Source organism: Branchiostoma floridae, chromosome 2 (assembly GCF_000003815.2).
Source record: "Branchiostoma floridae strain S238N-H82 chromosome 2, Bfl_VNyyK, whole genome shotgun sequence".
In the NCBI taxonomy this organism is placed as follows: Eukaryota; Metazoa; Chordata; class Leptocardii; order Amphioxiformes; family Branchiostomatidae; genus Branchiostoma; species Branchiostoma floridae.
The window spans coordinates 16,781,245-16,798,957 of record NC_049980.1 but is presented as its reverse complement, the minus strand read 5'-3'; the positions used below and the strand labels follow the sequence as shown (position 1 = coordinate 16,798,957).

The 17,713-nt window shown below is 41.4% G+C and overlaps 2 protein-coding genes and 1 long non-coding RNA gene across 5 annotated transcripts in view; 1 reads left to right on the top strand and 2 right to left on the bottom strand.

Moving 5' to 3' along the window:
• Positions 1-238: 238 nt before the first annotated feature.
• LOC118405248 (dual oxidase maturation factor 1-like) lies at positions 239-13,291 on the bottom strand. 2 transcript variants are annotated; one of them, XM_035804646.1, is made up of 9 exons: positions 13,151-13,291; positions 11,919-12,069; positions 9,163-9,220; positions 7,839-7,973; positions 6,838-7,036; positions 5,956-6,167; positions 5,379-5,545; positions 5,055-5,152; positions 339-3,896 (listed from the first exon to the last, which is right to left on the bottom strand). In XM_035804646.1, exons 2-9 carry the CDS (start codon positions 12,066-12,068, stop codon positions 3,830-3,832), a joined length of 1,086 nt encoding a protein of 361 aa, XP_035660539.1. In that variant the 5' UTR covers position 12,069; positions 13,151-13,291; the 3' UTR covers positions 339-3,829. The 2 variants fall into 2 exon arrangements, with proteins under 2 accessions (XP_035660548.1, XP_035660539.1); XM_035804655.1 differs by lacking the exon at positions 13,151-13,291 and having other exon boundaries at positions 239-3,896; positions 11,919-13,042.
• A 144-nt stretch (positions 13,292-13,435) lies between these two features.
• LOC118405238 (dual oxidase 1-like) overlaps positions 13,436-17,713 on the top strand; it is a 28,142-nt gene continuing 23,864 nt past the window's right edge. For both annotated transcript variants that reach the window (XM_035804634.1, XM_035804625.1), the window contains exons 1-3: positions 13,436-13,656; positions 16,307-16,381; positions 16,845-17,006. In XM_035804634.1, the coding sequence (XP_035660527.1) occupies positions 13,581-13,656; positions 16,307-16,381; positions 16,845-17,006 (313 nt within the window). In that variant the 5' untranslated portion in view covers positions 13,436-13,580. The remainder of the gene's footprint in view (positions 13,657-16,306; positions 16,382-16,844; positions 17,007-17,713) is intronic.
• LOC118405264 overlaps positions 16,362-17,713 on the bottom strand; it is a 2,085-nt gene continuing 733 nt past the window's right edge. The window contains exons 2-3 of the long non-coding RNA XR_004829866.1: positions 16,801-17,001; positions 16,362-16,452 (exon numbers count right to left, since the gene is read on the bottom strand). This is a non-coding gene — a long non-coding RNA (uncharacterized LOC118405264). The remainder of the gene's footprint in view (positions 16,453-16,800; positions 17,002-17,713) is intronic.

Sequence of the window (17,713 nt, the reverse complement as noted above, 5' to 3'; positions counted from 1 at the left end):
AGTAGATGACAGATGGCTGTATCACCTGTGTGGACAGGACGGACTTTATTCTGGTTTTTGTCGAGATGGTTTCTAACTCGGTGCTGTGTATTTGTCTACAAGCTACAAAGGACTGGACTCAGGAACAACTACAACAACAAAATAGCTATATCGAAAAATAAACCAGGGACATATTGTCCTGTGCAGCCTTCCAAGAGTGGTGCGAATTCTATGGCACAAGTCACTGACAAATGTTCTATTTTTTTAATTCAAAGCTTCATGGTTCTTTCAACTTGAAAAAAAATCTTCATTGACTTCTGTAAATGTACCAAAGGTGAAAGTTTGGTCAGAAATTTTCTTAACTGAAGGCTTGGGTTCTTCTTGTGTTAAATTGGTTTGGAAGCATCTTGAGAGATTTCCGGAGACGTCATTGTTCAAAGTTGTATATTTTTGATATGTGAGGATATTTTGGATGTCCGTCCTGGCCACAACAGGCACTGAGTGCAGAAGGCAGGTAAAAGGAGACTGTTGACGAACAATTGGTTCTCCTTTGTCATTTTTAGCTGATTTTGGAGGAAGTTTGTACTACTCACACTTGGCAGCTCAGGACAAAAACAACAGTAACGTCAGCTGCACAGAACGCCAACAAGGAAAATATTAGCTGTCATAGTTTTTACAATGCTAGATGGAGATGTACCAAAACCTTATCTAGTGGATTCTCTTAACGTATATTTTTTTGTATTGTACTAATAGTGCTTGGTGCTCTGTCAACAGCTCGTGATGCTAGCCATGTAATATAGCTGGCTTTGGTTAACATGTACACTTGTTTTTGTCGGTAAATATGTAGTAGACGGTAAAAAAAGCAATTTCCTTGTGAAGGAATGTATGTTGATGCCTATGATTTGCAGTGTAGCTGTATATCCAAGAAAAAAAATCTCTTAATTGTTTTATCAGCTGTGAGGTTCATGGCTGGTCTATCAGATTGTATTATAGTGCTTTCTACCCTCATATCTGCTTCCCTCGCAGCTATTAACAAAAAAATGCTGTATATGTTCCTTTGTGGAAAGAAAATCTATGAGACAATAACAATTTAAAAAAAATCTAACACAGAAAAAAAAAATTTGTAGTGTGTCGGCTGACATGAGCTGTTTGTAGAAGACGGTAGACATACCCACCCGCTGACATGTCTAGTGTATGCTGTCAGTTGCAGACTGGACAGCTACTTGTGTTACGTACATGTCTATTAGTAGTACAATGCTTCTTGTGTTGTACCCTTGTCACACTTGTCCAGACCTTGGAAGGCTGTTGTCACCCTTGCTGACTGATCCCATACTTTTTAGAGCAAAAAAGGGCTACGTCTTCCAAGGATGTGTGTTGAACATGTTGTGTTTGAGCCCATTCCTGTTAAACCTTCTAATCCACTGTTGAGTTTTGATTTCAAGTACACACAACAAAAGAAAATGGCAAGGCAGGATAATGTCGCAGTATAGTGCTAGTCAATTGTCACATTATTTGTCTCCAATCATATTGCATGATGCAAATTGTAGTGATAAATTTTCTTGGATGCAAATTCCTTTTAAGACCCCTGCAAGACCAAGTGCAATCAAAGTTTCTGTCTCACATGTTGAGAAAAATTCTGCATTGTAAACACAAGCCAGTGGTGAAGGAAGAAGTGGTTTTTCCATCTCAACCTCTGGAAATATTTTCTGTAATTTACAAGATACTAGGTTAGAAAAGTTACATTGAAAACACTATCACAAACTAGGATCCATGACAAAAATTAACAAGGCAGCAAACTACCTGCAAAGGTTACCTAAAATGTTTATATCACAGTTGTCCCAACAGTGGTGACCAGTACCAAGGTTGGACAGCAGTCTTCTATAGTGTTGACAGTCAAGAAATATGTCACTCTTTTACTCTACAGTCAATACAACACTTCCTTTCCCAGTTCTAGACATCTACAATTTCTATGAAATGTTGCTTTGGGGTTACAGTATAGAAATGATAGGTTGTGTTGCATAACTATGACTGCAATAACTTTGCTCATTTCAACACCTCCAAAAACAAAATAGGGCTTACAACTGATACACATGCAGTTTACCCCTGGTGAAGCTTGAACAGTTTGTTGTTTTCAATGTCATTGTCCAGAGTAGACAGTGTATGTGTACCTCTATTCTGTTGTGCTGAGTTGTGACCACTTTGTATCAGTGGCCTGCCCTGTCTTTGATGCTCAGCAGTGGTGACCAAACCAGATTGGCAGTCAACTGAAAGGCTGTATTCATGGCTATATTGCCATTTCAAATTCTTACAATGACAACAACAGCACCACCATTCTAGAAAAAGAAAAATGCATTTTATTTATTTCTCTATTCTCTTAACTATTGGTGTGGGCAATATATAGAGGACTAAAGGTTACATCTTATTTTTTGGAAATTGTATGAAAAGTTTTTAAAGATTTGAAAATTATATGTTTGATATGTGTATCAAAAAATGAATATTTATCACAAAAAGGTATGAAATGATATTAGTACAAAGAAATTATAGTCTTTCTTTTCTACACAGTTTTTTTGTAAACATACAGGAATTGGGGAATTCAATTACCACTTGAAGCCAATCAGGTTTGATGCCATCTGTGAGATGTAAGAAATGTCTTGGAGCTTGTCTACAATATTTACTAGTGAGCTTGCTGTAGTGTGCTGCTTGTCATTCCAAGGGCTATCCCATTCAACAAAAGGGGTGTGAAGACAACTGAAACTTTCATTGCTGTACTGAGGTGTACAGTCAATGAAAAGAATTATCATGATTTTATGAAAATTTAAAGGAATATGTGTGTGATTTATCTCTGAAATGGAAGAAATGTTTCATTGAAGAATGTATTGGACAGGATTAATGTGAAAAGGAGAGAAGAAGGGATCATCAATCTTACCACCACCCCATGCAGTTGCCAATGGAATAGCCCAAATTTAGTGAGAAGCTCCTGACTTACACATTTTGATTCCCCAGTCAGGTCTGGTGTTGTGAAGGGAGGTCTTACATGTCCCGTTATTTTTGATACAGGGCCACTCCATTGTACCATGTGTACTGTTCAAAGCAACATGTCTGTTGTAACTACTGCGTACATGGCAAATCCGGGTGCATGATTTTGTCTATAACTGACCCCTTGTAAAAGTCAATAAAAATTTACATTTCCTTTTTTAATGACCCATGTTGTATTGTGTTCAAATTGTGTGGGATGGTGACAAGAAAAAAGGGTAAATGTTATTGTAAAGACCCTGTAGGAATTACAAGCACATTTGGAACAGTTTTATTGGAAGACATTTCATACATAGAAACACACAGCTCTGAAAATCACAGCTCTTAAAGTCTTTTTTTTTAAACCGTCCAAATTGTATAAGGTAGCAAAGCAGTAAAAAGGGCTTATTACACTGTTAATGTACAAATACATAATGGGGACAGTGTTTGTTTCCATGTTAAACGTTTCTTGTTTAACGTTACGCACTAGGTTGTGACACAAAGTCCATTTTTGCTAGACATTTCATTGAGGGTTTAACCAACTCCAAACCCACCACAGTCAGCAACAGTATTTTATAGCCTAAGAAGCATTATGTACATGTAACTGTCAACAAGAACTGCCTTTTGGTGTGATTTTGAAGTCGCTTACGGTACTTTGCCCCTGGAACTCACACAGGTAGAATATGCAGAGAGACACTTGATAAATCTGCAAAACATTCTGCACTGCTTTTGAATTTGAAGTCCCACTTAAGCTCGACATTTGATTTCAAGTATCTCATGCATGGGGATGGAAACTGCTTGTGGATGTCTGCTAACTCAGGATGGAAGTGAAGTGTTTTTACAGTTGGGTATCTTCATCATCATCCTTCTCGGTGTCTTCCTCTTCAATCTGGCCGCAGACGTCACTACAGACAAATGTAACATATGAAACACCAGCTCCCATGTTGCATTTATAGGCACTCCAATGCATGGAAGGTAGGCCAATTAAAATAAAGATATTGAAATGCTAAAGCAGGTATGGAGAGAGAGACACACACACTGACAAACACTTCTTTAGAATAATACCTGGATAGATGTTAAACCATGTTGACTTGGTAACATATTTGGTTGAGAACTGCACACGCATCAATTATCATCCATTTCCAAGTAATGTTTTCGACCAGACTAAATTGTAAAGCAGCTCCAAATTAGCAAATATATGCCGTATTTAAAGTTGCAAAAAAATATTGGAAGATGGATATTGAGTTGTGGAATGCAAAACATGACTGTGAAAGACCAAAAATGAAGAATATTTTGTTTGGTACATCATACTCGACTGTTTTGTCATTTGTTTTTCAACTTTCCTGATCACATTTATTTTATTATATTACATAATGGTAACTTTTAATTTTGGCCAAACTTTTTGCTCGCATGCTCGCATTTGTTTGAGGGTTTTCAGACAGTGTCATCGTTTTAATCAAATCAACATGGTCTTACTTCAAACAAAAAGTAAATGCCCACCTCACTGCTACTCGCCAGCGTGCTGTATCGTAAAATGTTATTCAGTTCAGCACAGCTGCTAATGATGAGGTGGTAGATACAGCATAGATAAATAAACTGAGATTTAATGGATACCAAAACCAATGGTACATGTGTTGTGCAGGTGATTTTTTAAAAACGTTTTGTAGTATACCTCTTACCTTGACATTTGTAAATGCAGAAATGTTTTCGCGAACTTAAATCCACCACGAACATTTTTCTATTATGGTTTTAGATAGTAGTCTATGGTGTTACCGCGAACTTAAATCCACCGCGAAAAGTCATTTTTCCCGCTACCGCGAAATTAAATCCCGGCGAACTTAAATCCATTTACAGTACTTCTCACAAACATACTGTCTTATGTCAAAGAGGTTATATAGAGACAGACATGCTGTTTTATACCCCATTATGAAAAGGACAATTTAAGGGTACATATTATAAGATATGATGATGATGCACATTTGGCTTGATTTTACTGCCTACTGGCGTTAACATCTGTGAATCGTGCCATGCCCCCCAAACTTGCTAAGTGCTGACCAACTTACCTCCCCGCCATAAACGTCTGTGACGGCCTCTTGTCCACGGTGCAGTGTTGCGGTTTCTCTTCGACCGAATCCAGTCCTGCCTTGATTTTGGAAGTGGTCTGTGTGTAAAGTTAAATAAAAGAAAAGGTAAGACTTAAAGATTTGCAAGTTTGTTTTTGAAAAGAAGTTACTGTATCTATTTTTTTTCCGTTCATAGGTGCTAGGTGCAGTAACGTTATATCCAAAGAACTCATTAAGAAGTAAAGAATGCGCTTATGGTTTCAAAGAATGGGACGTTTTAAATTCTCTAACCAAATCAATGCACGCAAAGCTAGATATCTGTACCATGTCTCCCGTCGACAGATCGTCTGTCTCAAAGGCAAGGTTTGTGACCCCAGATGACCCGCAGTCGACCTTCACCTCCTCCTGGTTCGGCGAGGATTCCAAATCTCGCGAGTGTTTGCTCAGCTCCACGATCGAGAAGACCAGACCAGAAGACGTGCACACGCAGCCTGTGTGGGGTTTTAAACATGAACTTATTGTCGGGTTTACGCTGTTGATACAATATGCATGATCACACAACTTTATGGAAGAGGGATATGTAATTTATAGGTGGTGTTGGATGATCAGTACCACACAATTGAGGGCTATTGACCCACCGCGAAGTGTATATGTTATCATAAGCTTAAGGTCTGGTCATTTATACTCACCGATTCACCAAATAAAATCACTGAGTGACAAGACATGGAGATAATATACAAAGTTCCTAAGTGATCTCTGCATCTCACATCCATCCATTTATATACATACATGTTGTATGTAGACCTTGTAGAGATTGAATCGTCTCTATATATTGCTTCCCTGGGTGTATTACCAGGATCATCATTGCATAAAGAGTTCATGATTTAATCGCACTACTTACCAGTGACTAGAGCTGTCCAGAAGCACCATTCCAGCGAGAACCGCAAGGTGGCGTTCGGGAAATGGATGACATGTGCCGGCCCGAGTCGAGTGGTCGCTACGGGCACGACCGCCAGCAGGAGCGTGAGGCCGGTGAGGAGCAGACAGTACGCACCGTACCTCCGCACCAGGGAAAACAGCAGCCCCGTCAGCACCCACATGGAGAAGGACAACCTGCATGTTTGGAAAACAAAGCAAAATCGTATTGATAACGTTAATGGTATGGTTGGCACCTATCTCCAAGCCGCGGTTCTAAGTTGACAGGACATTTTCCATGGATTAAACTATATAAGGTTCTGAATGATTTTGGAGCGGATGAATCGAGCTGCTTAATTTTGCTTTCCAAAATTCGGAGAAAGCTTATGAACAATGAGAAATCGAACTCATACCGCGATGGGGGTAAACTTGAAGCTGGGAGGTCTGGCAAAGTAAAAGTAAAACCGGTCTGAAAAATGTCAACGTCTTTTCTTGATCTCCCGACCACTGTGCAGAGATTAGTAGCGAAGGTTACCGATTATGTGGAGTAAATTTCAAATCAGATTTTTGTCTACAAGTAAAGCACAAGAACAAGCGCATTAGTAATTGAAAGACGCATAGAAACAAGACGTAAGACATGAAGTAATTTCTACCTGACCAACTGTAGGGAGAATTATCTGCCAGCAGAGTCGGGCCACCATACGCCGGTTTCATTCCAGTGGATTGACTCTCCTGGTCATACATTCTATTTTTGTCTGATTCTATCCATAACCTGATTCTATCCATAACCTATTTATGAAAGGCCTGGTAGAGCCTTTACATAGGGAAGCCAATGTCGTCCATCAGCACGTACTCTACAGAGACCTACCACATTAGCATCATGGTGTAGTGTCCGGTGGCGCTGTACTCCGCCAGCTTGGTGAGGGCCATGTCCTCCGCCACCTTGATGACCGGGTAGGGCACCCCTGCCATGTGGGACGTGTGCAGGTCGTGGGAGAACTCCCGCAGGTCCAGGGTGTACCTCTCACTGTACTGGAGTCTTTCACTCGATTGGTTACCTGGCACACCTCGTGAGGAAGGATGAAAAAAATTGATGTCTTTCTCCTTTCTGCAGGTAACTGTTGTTCCGTCGTAATGCCCCTTTCACGGCAGTACAATCGAGCGGCCGACGAGTCGAGGTCTAAATGTCAAATTCAACATTGATATGTACGCCCGGTGGTCTTCGAATTATCACGAGATCACTTGATCGGCCGATGTTCGCAGGTCCACGAGCCTAATCCAATGTGATGGGTAGATTTTCAGGTGATCAGAATATACGACCGAAGCTCGTCGATTGTGTGACAGGGGCATACGAATGCTTCTACGATTTACGCTATCTCGACATGAGAACCTTGGGCGAAATACTGTTTTTTCGTGCTTAGATCCAGACTGCACTCACAACTACTAAGGCATATGTTTATGTTCTATTAACTATGGCTAAAGGACATCTCAATGAACTCAATATGGCAGTGTTTTAAACGACGCAATACGGAATTGTAAAATCAGCCGATGAAGTATGGATGTTGTAGATAGTTCGAGTGTCCGATAAAATCAGTCGGATGTAACTACGGACGTCGACATACAATACTGCCCAAATCTTCATCTGAACTTCGGCACAAATGTTAAGACAGATATCACCCTGTGAGTGAAATATCTCAATTTGCTATGCAGATTCTTAGTTGATTAGTAGATTTTCAGGAAATACAAAAAGACTGTAGTGCTACAGTGATAGCAGAAAAGTCCAATCTGGTTCCATGGTGGTGACCGCGGACGCTAATTGAAACTATAGTAAAGTTACTGCAAGCACTGAAATACTGAGTAAACAGATACCTGTCATGGTGACGTTGAACGACTTCAGCCCGATCTGGACAGAGATCTCTGCGAGGATGTGGGCGGCACTACGTGCCTTGTACGCCGTCACGGTACTGACCGATGCCATGTCCCAGTGCTGTCCGTATGTGCAAGCTGAACGAAACATTCCAACATGAAACAAGTTGCCAGAAAAACTCAAAACCCAAGCAAGACCAAAACAAAAGATACAGAAATTAGAATTCTTCTGTAGAACAGAGGAAAGCCGCTAAGGGGGCCAAATCGACATGCATTGACCTTCGTCTTGCCAACACCTATCAAATTACCAAATATCCGTCAGGAGGTTCCGGAAAACACAGACAGACAGCCGTACAGACACATAAAACAATACCTCCATTTTTCATGGAGGTAATAATCATCTATGAGATCCGCCTGCATGCCCATACGAGTCAATCTAAATCTATGTGGGATAGCTGAGGGACCGGATTTTCAAGTAACTCAAGGCCAATGCCCTTCAATGGTCCGGGTAGAAAGGTAATTGACTGTGTTAAGGCTGTACTTTGTATGAGTTTATATTGGCCGCTGTCGGCATCACAGTGCCATTGTGTTGATACTCCGGATCCAATAGTAGGATTGTTAGATATGAAAATGTGGATGATATTTTTAAACATCTTTTTTTCAGCTTGATCAAGAATCATGTCTTCGTCAACAAGCTTAGGGTCGACCATACGCAGACAATACTGATGCCACATTTTCCACATGACCATTTCCTTCTGTTTTTCCCCTCCAGTATTCCGATATCATCATCACAAAAGAACCTAACCAATTGCAAATGTCTGATGAAGAAGGGCGTCGACGCCCAGCGCTACGTTGAACTTACATGACTTTAATACCAGTTGCCACGCGTGTTTCAAACATGGGAGTATGTGTCTGCCTGCCAGTCTGTCTTTCTGTCTGTAAACACCACTCTAACTCAGGAATTTCTTTACATTTGATATCATATTTACCAAACTTCACGTTTGAAATTCATTGTTACCTTTCTTGCCTCTATTTTTGCCCAGCCGGCTTTACAATCATTTAAGAGAAGCATAGACATGTACGTAATGCTGCAAGGCCTTCTCGTCTTTTTTGCTTGAACAACTTGATAACATCACTAATAGTTGACATACCTGACTTCTTCTATATACAATTTCTTTCGATAATACACAAGAAAGTTGAACAAACAGGCTTGTTTCACTTCCCCGCAAAAGTAAACATCGTCATCCGGATCCAATAACAGCTTATTTAATATCTCTCCTTGGACTGCAGTTGTGTCTTAAAAAATAGATGAAGATTTCGTACTTACTGATGATTATCCCGCCAACAAGGACAGCAAATATCACTTGGAGGCAGTACCTCAGTCTCTGTGGGATTAAATGAAGAAATACTCTATCAGTTATCGCAGTGAAGGACTAACAATAGATATAGAAATGAGACCTGCACATAGTAGGTCCACTTCAGACGTATCTTTGTTGTCAATGCATATGCATGATTTCGTCAGAAAAAAAGAGGATATGCCATTGTTCTTCGATCAATAAATGGAGATTCCGAAAGGGTAGAAAGACTGTATACGTAGCTGTAAGGGATGATTTCTCGGGCTGGACTAGAAATCACATGTAGGTATCAATACTTTTGGCCAAGAGTTTGCATTTTTTGGTATGGGCGTGAATCTACTGTTTCTCTCTGACAGCTCAATAATCCGACATTTTTTTTTATATTTCATTGTCCTACATAGCCTATGTATTTTTTTTATGTTATATCATTATGTTGTATATATTATATAGGAACACATTTCGATGTTGCAAGATGTCTTAGCTGAAATAACAGGAAGGTCAAGAGGACTGTGGTCCTATGACAGGCCACCCCGCGTCTGTATCTGATTATGATTGAAAAAAGAAACAGCTCCCAGATCTGTCCAGCCCAGCCCAGCCCAGCCTAGGCAAACATAGAGTGCACGTCTCAATCTTTATAACCCTACATTTGGTGGCCAACGGTGTTTTTTCCGCCTGCGGGCGAGACCCACGCCTTTTGCCGCTTGCCATGCCTGATCGGCTCGCTGCCATCTAGAGGCCGCGAGGCTTTGACAAATCGGGGACTTTCTCCCACCGGGACCAGCGATAACTGCAGTTATCATCTTGCAACTTGCATCTAAATGACCTAAATGTGCTCCTAATATTGCCACTCCCCGTACGTCCACATCAGCGCTTGTTTACAGGTTTCCCTCCTCTATCATTCAGGCACCTGTCCAATCGCTAATGTTGTACCGAGTCTACAGTTTCATCTGCGCCTCCTATCTTTCGTCGTTGATTGATGATTCGCATTATCGCACCTCTGTCAGCAAGTTACACCCAGTAAGGATTATCGCACGACCTTTAGGACCTTTATTGTCCATCAGAGGTTACTCCATCGGCGCTAACTTTATATACCTGCTATAAATGGTCGTATGGAGACAGGCGTTTATAACAATCTTTAAGATACTCCACGCTCTACGTATTTCTATAACTGCGGTGGAGGTCGATCGTTTGTTTGTACTACATACCCGGTAAACCGCCTCATGGTGTAACGCATCAAGTTTGTATTGAATAGTACATGCTGCATATGTTCTGACAGATTTATTTGATCCCTCTGTACCATCCCCTACATGGCAAAACGTACCTAAGTTATCAGAGTACGTTCATCTATTGAAGAATTGTCGCTTTCATCGTTTGTTTCATCCCTTAAAGCGGCAAGGGTGATGCAACTGCCTACTTTTTATGGTAAACGCCCTCTCTGTCCACGGCAGTGGGTGGCCCTTTTGACACAGTTTCTTGGTAATAGGTCGGTTCTGTCACATTCGGCCTAGCGTGGTCCGGTTTCTAATTGAGTAAGTGCCCATGTAAGCATTTTAATAACAATTTAGCTTTTAACTGGCGGCGTAGGGTGACCTCGCCTTAGTTTGTCTGATGAAATCTTTAACAGCCGTCAATTTAGAATTATTAATTCCTTTCCTGTCTTGCAAACGTTAATGTTCAACTTTATTGCCCCTTCGGGTCTGCCAACTGCCCTAAAGAGCGGTTTTCTTTGGGGCTTACACATATATTTGTAAATGTAGTCCTTGTAAACCTGTGTAAACTCTCTAAAGGAATGAAGGAAGGAAGGAAGGAAAGAAAAAGAAAGAAAGAGAGAGAGAGAGAGAAAGAAAAAAGAAAGAAAAAAGAAAGAAAGAAAGAAAGAAAGAAAGAGAGAGGGTAATCCACCTATAACCCAGCAAATAGTTAACGTTTAACTGCTCCATTATGCTTTGAAACATTGAGATATCGTGTCAAAACGTGTAGGCGGCCCAATCTATTGAGGCCTCACAAATGCCCTGCAGTAAGAATGATTGACAATGTGGGGCTTGTGTGGAGTTACAGGTAGACACATAATACATACCACTTCAACCTGTACCCACCAGAACCTCATCACTAAATAATGCTCTGGAATGTGTTATTATAGCACCTTTTTAGATGAGGGCGTTCTAGTGAACAAAGTACACTGCAGATCACAAAGGAGAGAATTGTTTTTGGATGTTTAAGTACCGGAATTCTTGCCGTAAGCTTCAGCAGCTCCATTATTTTGATGAGGGGTTCTCATTTCCACTTCTAGTAATCACATACTGGATGGGCAATTTTTCTTTATCTACTTCACGGGTTGGGATGTTGCCTATTCAAGCTTAAGTTCTGCAAGTACATTTTTCATTCATTCGTGTACTAATGTTTTCACCGGCCACCCGGGTGCGTGTGTGATTGAAAAGTGCCCCGTTTGTTGCTGGTCAAAGCAAGGAGGTTAAAAAACCAGAGGATGATTTTTAACCTCCTTGGTCAAAGTACAGCTTTCTTTATGCAGCAATCATGACAACATCAACGATGGCTTCGCCCCTCGTCTAAGACTTGCTAAAACATAGGCTGGCTCGACAAAGTGGCGCCTCTGTTGTTCAACTCCTGAAACTTTTCCCTACCCCGTCTTCTATTTACCAGCTTCCAGTTGAATTCCGTAAAGTTTCGTCTAGGTAAAATGTAAACAATGCGTTCTTTTGCTTCTCACCTCAGTTTTCCCGCGAATTCCAGGCGCCACGGCCAGAAAAGCGAGCCCCACCACCAGGACCACGATGACGTAAGGGAGGATCTCGCTGGCGAGCAGGGTCCCTGTCCTGAACTCGGGGTAAAATGGCGGCCATCCGTCCAGCAGGCCCATCCTGACAGACGAGACACAAACCTTTTCTGATTATTGGAGAACACATACATGTATTGTCACTGATTCACTGCTTGTAGGTTTACCCCCATTCCCACCTAGAAAAGACGTTCAAGTTGTCCTCAAGTTGTGATAATGCTTGATTGCATAGTTAAGGGTAGTATACTAGTACGTGCATGCCTCTACATATAGATACATCATCCGTCTATTATTTTCACCCTCATTCGAGTTAAGCTGAATGACAGTAGGTTTAACTAAGGACAGTGCGATCTTTATGATTTTACTATCACGGCGAACTTTGCTCCACGGAGCCACACCTACGTGCGTAAGAATGTTCAACCTAAGGGCATTCTGACACTTTCAGGTACATTTGGTGGGTCTGTTGTTATTTTACACGCGTGCTTCACGTGATTGACGGCCACTCGATGACCTAACTAGACCGGCACGAAGTGTTCTCAGTAGAGTGGGAAAGCTTAAGAGTGAGGCAGTCCTACAGAAAAGTCTTGGATGTATTCCAAAAGTCATATTAATCAAGTACACATCATTGCACATTACCCACAGCAATGGAACAAGCCCCTACAGCTATGCCTATTAAAGATATGCTGACCTCAAAGTTGTACTATTGCTTCGTATCCATCAGTGCACATATGACTTCAATACTAGGTTTGTTGATAACAGAAAGGTATCGTCTATAAGGGCTAATGGATGTAAGACTTCATCACTATACGTTAAAAAGATATCAATGACTTTCGAGTGAATTCAATGAGCTTATTCATCTTGATAAATATATTATCTATCTTGATAAATATCAAAATAAAAGTAGTACTTAAGCTTAGGGACTAAACAGTAAAAATCACAAGGGGAGGGGAAGTCACGAACAAATATCGTTGTCATGACTGTGAGTAAGTAAAACAGGGAAGCCGTAAGTTGTACTGCAGTACTTTAAAATATTGTCACAATGATCTGTCATTCTCACACCCACATGAGAAGTGTGCGACATTCTGTAGTAGTTTCCAATGGGTGAACCAATTTCTTGGGGCTCGTAAAACATCAGAAGTCTGACGTGTTTAGTCAGAACAACTTACCTTCTGCTGCTCTCTTGCCTCAGGACTGGAGAAGAGAAGAAAATCCTGTCCCGTTGAGAACAGCAGTGGGTACTTCGTCCAGTTTCTCTTTGGTGGAATGAGTCGCTAAGAGACCTTATCGTAATGTCGGCATGCTTTTCTTAGTGCAATGAGGAGGAACCCAACCATACCACTCGTTGCTTAGGAGGGGGTATTCATGTGTACACGATACGCGATTATACCGACTACAGAACACAGGTGGACAGGCAGAGGTGAAGCACCCCTGTCCATATGGACTAGCCCGGTCTCAGAGAGAGGTATACGTTCTTAAGGTTTGTATAATCTGAACTACAGAACGGTCAAAGATCAGAGGGAACGCTTTAAAGCAAAGCTTCTTCGACAGTCTACTACATCGGCGGGCGTTCCGTCGTCAAGTTCCGCAGGTGGAGAAATGAGGCACGCGGGGACGCCAGTCCACCTTGTGGTGTTTCTCACCTGCATTATCCTGCAGCATGTCTGTCGAACAGGTAAGGACACAATTACATTGCACCACAGTAGAATCAACGACTATATGCAATATCTAAAATTTCCAGTGGCAGTCGATGTGCTTGTGACCACTGAATCCTTAATCTCTATTTATCAAATCAACATTGCAGAGTTAATCCTGAGTAATAGTACCTCTGAATACCGTTGAGTTTACAGAATGGAGTAAAATCACATTATCTAATAACTAGACACAATAGGTACGACATCAATTTAAAACACCTAGGGGTATATGTCAAGTGGAAGAATTTAACGCGCAGAAAATCCTAAAGCCCGAGGCATGGAGACACTGTTTTATGTTGCTGAGCACAGTAGCTTACATGTAAGTAAGGACATAATAATGTGTGACGTAACGGAAGCGTGTTTTGCCCAGAGCCTAAGGTATCCCAGGTTCGAACCCTGTCATGTCATCGATCTTGTGCCCCTGTGAAAGGCACTTTACACGACTTTACTCACTTCATTCAGGTGAAAATGAGTACGGTTAGAAGTACGCTATAGATATTGAGTAGGTAAGGTTAGAATTACGTTGTATCAAAGTACAATCAAAGTACGGCAATATGTATGATTTCGAATGAAGGGCAATACCTGTAATTCCCTGTGGCCTTCAATTTGCTTGCAATCCCTAGAATCAATGAAAGTCCGATGTTTGAGGAGATCCTTTGAAAAGAAAATGTAATACGTAACATCGTAGTGGCCTTCGAGACACATCTTTAAACGGTCTTTAGATCTTATTGCTTGGTGGCCTTTAAGTGAAAGAAAGAAAGAAGGTTGCGTGGTGACTATTGCGAAAAAAGAAAGAAATGGTTGCGTGGTGACACTTAAGTAAAAAATGATACCGTCAAAGAATTGTAGATAAGCTGCCACAAATTACGCATTATTTGTCGCACACCTGTTTGTCGATAGAGAGGTAAATCATAGTTTTTTGTGCTTGCTTGACAATGTGTACATGTATCTGTAAACTCTACTCTTGTGTTGTGACCTGTATATAATTCGGTGGGCATGTGTGTAAAACAAATGTCAGTATTCATTCATTCATCGGTCATGGCTGTCTAACAAATGCATAGTTCTTCGAGAAAAGTTGTAATTCTAGTAGCACAGCTATATCAAGAATGCCCTTAGTTTGTGGTCGTACGACGATCGTAAGACAAATGTTAATCTCCAAGCAGATCCTGAGGTAGCCTCAGATAGTATCAAAAGCTGCCAGAGGAGTGAAGCCGACTACCGGAGCCAAATACACTCCTGGGCCGGCTTCACTCCTCTGGCAGATTTTGATACTATCTTAGGCTACCGTAGGATCTGCTTGGAGATTAGACAAATGGCACGCTGTGGGCACTAGGCAGCGAGGCTGGTATCTTGCACATGTTAAGTTAAGTTAAAGTTGCCCGTACATCAGTAACAGATGCGTAGGGGTGGCGCCCATCTCCATTTCTGTAGCCCTTGGGCCACACATGTGAAAGCCACTACAGCAGGGGGCTGGTACGCTGGTAGTGATGTGTGTTTAACTTCCATGTGCAGAGCAAAAATTGTAAAACGACATAATAATGTTTCCTCCCAACATCTCCTTGGACCTCGCTGCATGTAAGACCGTCAATGAGTGTGCTTAGTGTACTTTTAAAAAAGGCATCATTATACTTTCACTTCTAAACAGTAGAGTGGTTCGTTGGTATGGGTAGATAAAAAACAAAACAGCCTGGTTGGCTCTCGGTCCAATTTTTAGACTATACTTAGACTAGGAGTGGATGAAAAACAAACTCTCGTGTTCAAAAGGCATAGGTTTAGTTGATACAGGAAAGACTTCATTTGTAATTTTGATGAACATGAAATAGAACTCACGTCATCGAAGGAGGTAGGGAAGAGCCATCGAATGGAATAGAGTGGTACTTGTAGTTTAAGGGTTGAAAGGACTTGCCATTAGGCCACTTCGTAGTCTTTCGTAATGTTTCTAAGGAGTGAGAAAGTAATATGAGCATTGTGGGAGTTCTAGAAGCACATACACCACTGTTGTTTTTTGCTAAGCACAGTTGGTTAGTGAGGAATCTTAGGTTGAAGTAAGTCTCAGATCGGATTGCTAAATATTACATGACACCTGGTGCCTATTACTAGTACTCGGAGCGCTACGTATACATCATCTGATATTACATTCAGACTCATTGCCTCTTCTTTCCTTTATGTTCATATTTTGAAATTGCAATTATTATTCTCTCTTTACACTCATTCACGAATTTGTTTACTGATTTTAGTAACCCAAGTTAGCATGTTGTTAATCTATATTATTTATTCAGTGGGTTTTGATATCAATTCTTAAATATCACCAAGGTAAAAAATTGGGATACGAGCTCCAGCAGGTGATTGTGGTACAATACAGCACAGTTGCAAGAGATAAATGATAACAGAACAGAACAGAACAGAACAAATACACCATATATATGCATATACTAGAAATATCAAAACATAGTGACAACGAGAACCATCTTCATTGATACAACCAAAGTAGAGCGACTTCCGTAAGCTCTGCTATATCTATACACCCAACACACTTACAGAAGTCGCTGTAGTTTGGTTGTATCGATAAAGATGGTTCTTGTTGTCAGTTTGTTTTGTTATTTCATGTCCTTGTTATCTGTTTCCACGAAGTCGGAGCAGGCGTGGAGGTGCCACTGTGTGACGGCTGGTACAACAACGCCGCGCATCCGGACTATGGATCCACCGGCAAGTACCAAATCTTTTACTCCCTCTGACACGTTCGTCTATGTTGATTCAATTGTGAACGTCACATGACGCTGGAATACAAATGATGCGTTAGGGAAGTAGCTATTGTCTGACAGGGAGGAAGTAAATTCGTACCTCTTGTTGTAAATAATACACGCGTCGAGAGATGTACCACAGTGGAAACGGAGGTATAGTTTTCGGTCTCTATGTGTTTGCTTGTCTTGGTGTGCGTCCGCAGTTATTTGAAATTGAAGGAATGCACATTTTGCCACCTTGGGCTACAGGTCACAACAAAACATGTGATGCTCCCAGGGAGACGACGTTGGATTGACCTGGGTCTAAAGTTGCAGAAAATTTATCTATAGAATTAGCGATAAATTAACAATAAGGAATGAAATAAGAAATGCACAAAAACTCACAAGACATTTCACGGAAGTCTGAGATCGTTGATTTCGTGTTTCAGGAATGCCGCTGTCCCGGGACCTCCCGCCTGCGTACAGTGATGACGCGTACAGACCGTCCGGTACCGACCGCCCGAACCCCCGTTTGGTCAGCCGGGCCTTGGTCAAGCATCTGTCCAACACTGCCAAAGACAGCGGCCGGACTGTCCTGTGTGTTTTCTTCGGTAAGTAGAGCAAGGGCATTATAACCAGTGTTATAGCGTCCTTGGTCAGAGGTCATATATTTTGGTGGGCAGAAGTTCTTTCAGTCATCTACTCTCTCAAGATTGTTTGTCGGTATTGCCATTATTCTCTTCCTCAAAGTTACGATGCAGGCTACAGAGGTACAAGTTGCACATGCGTAAAACCAGACTCACTGGCTTAATGGGTGCCTACCCGTTTCAGTAAGATAGGTGGAGCCTTAAGCGAGCTCCAGGCGTGGCTCTCATGCAAACACAGGGCCTCCGGTTTTACGCCCAATCCAAGAGTAATAAAACGTCACATTTCTAAACCGGGCCCGGCCGGGCACCTTTCGGGAACGAAAAGTATGATTTAAAAGACACCACACCACACAACACTAAAGAGAATATATAGTCAAGTTGGGCATCATCTGTGTATATTTTCACGAATACATTTCTGTTTTTCTTGTCGAGTCCACAAACAGCCCGGCCGGGCCCCGGTTTGGAAATGTGACTTTAGCTGTATAGAGGGTAGGTACTCATTTTTACCTGGGTCAGTTAGAAAAAAGGGTGTTAAGTAAATTAGTTTCCTAAAGTAACGAACACTGGGGCCCAAACGATATTTGGACACGCCTTATTGAAACTGGTGCATGGGTCAATGAAGCCGACACAATACGTTGCTATGCAATCAGTTTATACATTACTATATACAG

Coding starts and splice junctions, on each gene's coding strand:
- LOC118405248 (XM_035804646.1), bottom strand. CDS start 12,068: ATGGGCCTGCTGGACGGATGGCCGCCATTTTACCCCGAGTTCAGGACA. Junction 9,221..11,918: donor GAATTCGCGGGAAAACTGAG/GTGAGAAGCAAA, acceptor TTAATCCCACAG/AGACTGAGGTACTGCCTCCA. Junction 3,897..5,054: donor CAGACGTTTATGGCGGGGAG/GTAAGTTGGTCA, acceptor ATTTGTCTGTAG/TGACGTCTGCGGCCAGATTG.